Source organism: Pelecanus crispus, chromosome 16 (assembly GCF_030463565.1).
Source record: "Pelecanus crispus isolate bPelCri1 chromosome 16, bPelCri1.pri, whole genome shotgun sequence".
NCBI lineage: Eukaryota > Metazoa > Chordata > Aves > Pelecaniformes > Pelecanidae > Pelecanus > Pelecanus crispus.
Window position 1 is genome coordinate 8,533,325 of NC_134658.1, and position 7,160 is coordinate 8,540,484.

At 62.5% G+C, this 7,160-nt stretch overlaps 1 protein-coding gene across 1 annotated transcript; it reads right to left on the minus strand.

Moving 5' to 3' along the window:
• Positions 1–4,506: 4,506 nt before the first annotated feature.
• C16H1orf216 (chromosome 16 C1orf216 homolog) lies at positions 4,507–5,331 on the minus strand. The gene has a single exon (XM_075722184.1). It carries the CDS (start codon positions 5,329–5,331, stop codon positions 4,507–4,509), a length of 825 nt encoding a protein of 274 aa, XP_075578299.1.
• Positions 5,332–7,160: the final 1,829 nt, after the last annotated feature.

Sequence of the window (7,160 nt, forward strand, 5' to 3'; positions counted from 1 at the left end):
CTGTCTGCCGTGCATGGAAATTCAAGCTCACATGCCCCGGGGTCCGTAGCTCGATTTCGTGCCGGGGAAGCGACCGCATGCGAGCCCCAGCCCCGGCGTGGCTCCCTGCTTCCGCCCGGCCCCGCGCAACGGCCTGATCCAGACCCCGCTGCCATCGGTCTTCCCACCGACCCGGGCAGGTTTTGAAGCCGGAGCAGCTCCTCCGAGCCCCCGAGAGCCACGTCATCCATCTGCGAGCTGAAATCCAGCCCCTTATTTACCGAGGCATGGAAGTCCCTGAGGATGGAGACGTCCCCGGCGAGGTCCTCGGGCGCATCCCTGTCCTCAGCCCCGAGCCGCTGCCTGCCCGCTGCACCCATCCTGCGCGGGGCCAGATCCGCGCCCGCGAGGGAGCTGAGCGCGGGGCGCAGGGGGGCTGCAGGGCTGCAGTCTCCTGGGGTGCGAGTGCCCGGGGGCAGAGCGGGGTCCGGGCTCCCCCCAAGCTGGCCCGGGCTCAGCCTTGCAGCTTTTTGCGTCTTTATTGTTTTTTCCCCCTGCAGTCGGTCGGGTTTTTAATTAATTCACAAATCTCATTTGGGCACCGGAGCTGGGGGTGGAAAATACTCTGTCTGAAGTTGATTTTGCAAATCAGCGCTGGCCATCTCGAACCAGCTCTGGGGGCATAAGCATCGGGGCTCCCAATAACCGAGGAGGAAGCCTCTTGCTTGCGGAGCAGATCCGCCACTTTGATGTGCTCCCGCAGTTATTCTTTCATTTCTTGAGCAAATAATCTGGATTTTCACAATATTTACCTTGGAAATAATTATTTGCGTAAAGCACTCAACCAAGATAAACAGAGCATCGCTGGGTCTCTCTGCGGGGCTGGGAGCGCAGGCGGCCCGAGGTCTCGCGTTCCCCTAAACCTGCCGGAGCGCGTGCTCCGTGGGCAGCAGCCGAGGTGGAAAACGGGCCTTAAAGCCCAGCATCCACACGTCCCCACGCACCGGCACGTATAAAGGTAGAAAACAATGCGGCCACTCTGCCCTTCACGCATTGCCAGCCCAGCCCCTGCGTCTGTAAAAGGGGCTATCGCATCCCCAAATTCCCACAGATTCAGAGGCTGTAAAGGAGAAGCAGGAAGGCAGGGGGGGGGAAGGTGAAGGAAGGTTCAAAGGCCTGCTACAGCTTCGCTTTTTCATCTCTAGTTAATCTCTGCAAGGCCTGAGGCAAAGTCACCTTTGGGTCAATACTCAGGTGTTTTTATCTGCCATCCCCATCTGCCCGGAGCTGCCTCCCCAGCCCTCCCGATTAGCGGGGGCCGCAGGGCAGGGCGGCCGGGTGCCGGGGAATCCGGTCCCCCCGGTTCAAGCCATGCTCTCCCGGGGCAGAGGGTAAATCCTGCACCCGCGCTGCACGCCAGCGCCGGCTCCCCGCCACCCCACGGCCACGGGGAGAGACGGGAGCGGTGTCACACTTGAGTTTTCAGAAGCAAAAAGGCTTTTAAACTGAGCGCGGGGTGAGTGCCGGTGTCGGCACAGCGCATCGCCGGCCGGCACGTGCCCGGGGATCATAGAATCATAGAATCATAGAATCATAGAATCGTTGAGGTTGGAAAAGCCCTTTAAGATCATCCAGTCCAACCATTAACCTACACTACCAAGCCCACACTAAACCAGTCAAGGGCAGACCAGACTGAACCATGGCCCCAAGTGCCACCTCTGCCCGGTTTTTGAACACTTCCAGGGATGGGGACTCCCCCACCTCTCTGGGCAGCCTGTTCCAATGCTTGACCACCCTTTCTGTAAAGAAATTTTTCCTAATTTCCAACCTAAACCTCCCCTGGCGCAGCTTGAGCCCATTTCCTCTCGTCCCATCACTGTTCCTTGGGAGCAGAGCCCAGCACCCCCTCCCTGCCCCCTCCTGCCAGGAGCTGCAGAGCGATCAGGTCTCCCCTCAGCCTCCTCTTCTCCAGGCTGAACACCCCCAGCTCCCTCAGCCGCTCCCCACCAGCCCTGTGCTCCAGACCCTGCCCCAGCTCCGCTGCCCTTCTCTGGACACGCTCCAGCACCCCAATGTCCTCCTTGTGCTGAGGGGCCCAAAACTGGACACAGCATTCCAGGTGCGGCCTCCCCAGCGCCGAGCACAGGGGCACAATCACCTCCCTGCTCCTGCTGGCCACACCGTTCCTGACACAAGCCAGGATGCTGTTGGCCGCCTTGGCCACCTGGGCACACTGCTGGCTCATGTTCAGCCGCTGTCGACCAACACCCCCAGCTCCTTTTCGGCCAGGCAGCTTTCCAGCCACTCTTCCCCCAGCCTGCAGTGTTGCGTGGGGTTGTTGTGCCCCAAGTGCAGGACCCGGCACTTGGCCTTGTTGACCCTCACACAGTTGGCCTGGGCCCATGGGTCCAGCCTGGCCAGGTCCCTCTGCAGGGCCATCCCACCCTCCAGCAGATCGACACTGCTGCACAGCTTGGTGTCATCTGCAAGCTTACTGAGGGCGCACTCAATCCCCTCACCCAGATCATCGATAAAGATATTGAACAAGGCTGGCCCCAAAACAGAGCCCTGGGGAACACCGCTCGTGACCGGCCGCCAACTGCACTTAACTCCATTCACCGCTACTCTCCGGGCTCGGCCACCCAACCAGTTTTTTACCCAGCGAAAACTACGCCCGTCCAAGCCATGAGCTGCCAGCTTCCCAAGGAGAATATTGTGGGAGATGGTGTCAAAAGCTTTGCTAAAGCCCAGGTAAATGACATCCACAGCTTTTCCATCATCCACCAGGTGGGTCACCAGGTCATCAAAGGAGATCAGGTTGGTCAAGCAGGATGCGGGGATGGGAGGAGGGTGCCGGGACCCCTGCCCTCACCCTGCCGCTCACCCACGCTCCGGCGGCGAGCACGGGGCGGCCGCTCCCAGCGCGTAGCCGCTGCACGCCCGGCAGGCTCGTGAAGGGCAATAAAGGAACAAACCCACCCAGCTCTTTCACCTCCGAGGCTTTTATTAAGGTGTGCGACATGCCCACGATCACACGTCTGGGATACGACACAGGCAGCAGGCGCGGGATGCGAGCGGGCAGGAGGGCGGCGAGCGCAGCGCGAGCCTTGCAGGGATGCTGCCGGGCTCCTCCGGCCCCCGGCGCTGGGGGCAGAGGCCAGCACAGGTCGCTTTCAGCCAAGTGTGCCCTTCGCCACCAAAACGTCCTTTTCGGGAGCAGAGTTTTCTGGATCTCCTCCCTTTACCTATCAGTGGCAGCAGCCCCAGGCAGGAGCGGTGCCCGGCACGCGGCGAGAGGAGGCTCGGGGCAGTTTGGCTGGGGGGATACAGCAACTCTGAAGCCTCTCATCGCCCTCCTTTTGCAGACAAGAAACTAAATTAACGCCTGGCTTTGCACAGCAACTCCAGGCAGGATGGGGAGCGCGGTCCCCTCCCGGCTGAGCCCTTGGCTTGCAGCAAAACCGCCCCGCTGCTGCTCCCTCTGCGTCAGCAACTTGAATAGAATAGATGTCACATTAACACTGAGTAAAATACAGCAAACAAACACAGCATCTCCTTTATAATCTCTATTTAAGACGACTGTTCTTCGTATTCTGTATACAGTCCTCACTGATGAAATGTAGATTAGAAAAAAATATTCTCTTTGCTTTCAAATGATAAATTAATATAAACACCAACAGCACAACTTTGCAAGCAGCTTCCTGATCATGCACCGTGTTAAAGCATCTCTTGCGACAGACAGATGTGCACAGACACACGCTGGCTGTAAGGAAAAATCTAAATTAACTCTTCTCTAATACTGAATCTAAAAAAAATATATTGGATTTGAATCAGTTGACACTTAAATTTATTTGTAAGCATTCTGAGGTCACTTTTCAGAATGATTTTTTTTTCCCTTTCTCCCTCCCTCGTCTCTGTGTGTGAGTTTAGATGTTATCTGCAAAGCTTTTACACGTGCTTCATCAGGCGGTGCACCGGGGCGAGGCCGGAGGAACAGCTCGGGATGCCTTGCTGCACCGACAGCACGAGCAATGTGTAACGGTGGCCGGGTTGCTTCCGTGCAGGCACGCCGGTGCGCGTGCGATGCAGGGCATGAAGCGAGCCCATGCTTGTGCCCGAGCGCGCGCTGAGGTGCCTTCCCGCACGGGGAGCTCACCGCAGGGCACGTCCCGGCACGCGCGCGGCTCGGCTGGGCTCATACGACGGACTGTAAATTAGATGTAAAAGATGAGCCTCGTCACCCCGGGCTCAGCAAACCCCACGGTCCTGAGGTCTACCCAGCCCGACGCCCCACGGTCCCCAGACCAGCGGGATACGGTGCAGAAGAAAATTAACACCCATGCAGAGGGAAAATTGAGATGAATGCTTCGGGGGCTCTCAGCTACGTTGGAGAGAGATGGGAAGGACAGGGCGGGCACCCAGGCACCCGCGAGCGCTCTGCACCAGCGTGCAGCACGGAGACGCCGGCGGCCAGCCCAGCACCGGTCGGGAGGGCCAGGGCTGGGACGCGGCAGCGCCGGCGGCACCTCAGGAGCTGGGGGCGGCCGCGCCGGCAGGGCACGCCGGGCCACGCTGCATGCAGCGGATGAGCTCCTTGCGGTTATCCAGGATGGTGTCGAAACTCTCCTGCAGCCGGTTCTGCTGGTCCACGACTTTCTGCTGGAGGCCGTGGATCCAGCGCAGCAGGGCCAGGCGCCGGTACATTACCAGCTGGATGTGGTGCTTCTCCTTCTCCCGCTCCTTGAAGCGCTCCTTGTCGTGGAGGTGCTGCACGGCCTCCGCCAGCGCCGGGAAGAGGGTCCCGGGCTCGGGCTCGGCCGCCCCCGGCTGGGGTGGGCTCCCGGGGAGGGGGGCAGCGGCGGGAGGGTCCCAGGCACTCCCGCAGGCGCTGTCGGGGCTGTCGATGCTGAGGGAGCTGCTGGCGTAGCCGTTGTCCTCCGCGGGGGAACTCGGGGCTTTGCCGCATCCCCCGGCCAGCTCCTCGGCAGCGGCATTTTGGCCCCCCGCCCCGCCGACCTCCGCTCCCTCGGGGGGGCTGCGCACCCCCCGCTCGGCGCCCAGGCTCGGGGCGGCGTCCCTGAGCTGGCCCTGGACCATCTGTCTCTGCATTAATATCAGCAGATTATCGGACGGATTTGTGGTGTTTTCGCTCCGGCTGGAGCCCTCCTCCGGCGGGGACCCCGGCGCTGGCTGGCTCCAGTTCTCGTTGCTGTCACACACCTCTCCCACGAAGTTGGAGTTGGAGTCCTGCCCGCAGCCGGCCCCCGGGACCGCCGTGCCCAGCACCGGCCCGCCCCGGCCCTGCCGGAACGGGGCGTTCGCCGGGGCGCCGGGTGGGCAGACAGCAAACATCTCGCCGGTCTCCTGCCTGCAAGAGAGACGCAGAGCCGTAACACGTCTGCGGGGTACGCGGGCTGGCACAACCAGAACTCTGATCAAACACTCTCTTACTTTATTCGCCTCTCCTTAAAACTGCTGCACCCCAGTCACGGGCCAGGCCAAAACCCAGCTGCTCAAGGCAGAAGGGCTCGTCCTTTCCCGGCGTTTGGCCGCTGCTCTCAGCGCGTCCCCAGACAACGTCGTCCAGGGGCAATATCACCCGATGCAGAAGCTCGGGGCAGGCACCCCCTCATCTCTCCCCCCTGTGAGCTCCAGCCCAAAACCACGCTCCCGTGGCTTCCCTTCGGTGACTGCGGGCGCAGGCACGCAGCCGGCACGCTCTGCTCCAGCAGCATTTATGCTTGTGGGAGATGCAATTAATTCAGTGCTGGTAGAGGTTTGCTTGGAAGGAGCTGCTTTTCTAACAGCAATAAAATTTATTTAAGCAGGTGAGACTGCCTGCGCTCCTCTGCACCGACTCTGCCGTCTCCCCGGGTCAGGCTGTGGGTCGGGTCCGGTCTCTGCCAGCACCCAAACCAGTAACCACACCGGGCTGCTTCCTTCTCTGCAGGACTGGGAGCAGACAGGACCAGAAAAGGAAAGGGGGCATTTCTTGCCGGGTCATTGGCAGCAAGAGCCGATCTCTGAGCTCTCTCCCAGCAAGGACCCGCTCACAGGAATCACATGAAGGAAAACCCAGCGAGTGTCCCGGTTTCACCCCTGGAAAGCAGCGCAGAGGCAGGACAGGCCCGGGGCGCAGCGTGCCCAGCTTGGGGCGCGGGGCTGCAGCAGCCACGGGGGCCCAGCCAGCGGCAGGGAAGAGCGGTGAAGATGCGGCGTGGCGCGGTACAGCCCTGCTCCCGCCGCCCCGGCTGCCTGCCCTGCGGCCGGCTATGCCCCGCAGCGGGCACGATGCCCCGGGCACGGGGAGGAGAGCTCAGACCTACAAGTGCTGTTTGCAAGGGCGAGGATGGCACCCGAGAGAGGAGGGCGAGAGCCCGCGCGTGGCCGGGGGCTCCCGAAGGCCTGGGCCCCTGGGACCGCGTGCCGCGGCCTCCTCGCACCGACACCGGCACGCAGCCGTTTGCGCTGCCCAGGCGTGGGTGACACGGCCGTGGCACCGCTCCCCCCGTGCCACCCTGCGCCGGGTGGATGTGCCAGGAGTGGGTGACACAGCCAGGTGGGTGTGCCAGGAGTGGGTGACACGGCCGGGTGGGTGTGCCAGGAGTGGGTGACACGGCCGGGTGGGTGTGCCAGGCGTGGGTGCCACGACCGTGGCACTGCTCCCCCTGTGCCATCCTGGGGCCGGGTGGATGTGCCAGGAGTGGGTGACATGGCTGTGGCACTGCTCCCCCCATGCCACCCTGGGCAGGGTGGATGTGCCAGGACCGGGTGACATGGCCATGGCACCGCTCCCCCCATGCCACCCTGGGGCTGGGTGGGTGTGCCAGGAGTGGGTGACATGGCCACGGCACTGCTCCCCCCGTGCCAGGGGTGGGTGACACGGCAGGGTGGGTGTGCGAGGACCGCGTGACATGGCAGGGTGGATGTGCCAGGTGTGGGTGACACGGCCACGGCACTGCTCCCCACATGCCACCCTGGGACCGGGTGGGTGTGCCAGGACCGGGTGACATGGCCGGGTGGATGTGCCAGGCGTGGGTGACACAGCCGCGTGGGTGTGCCAGGACCGGGTGACACGGCCACCGCACTGCTCCCCCCGTGCCAGGACCGGGTGACACCGCCATGGCACCGCTCCCCCCCGTGCCACCGTGGGGCCAAGTGGATGTGCCAGGACCGGGTGA

Bases quoted from the DNA above. Each gene is read 5' to 3' on its own strand.
- C16H1orf216 (XM_075722184.1), bottom strand. From the start codon at position 5,331: ATGTTTGCTGTCTGCCCACCCGGCGCCCCGGCGAACGCCCCGTTCCGG.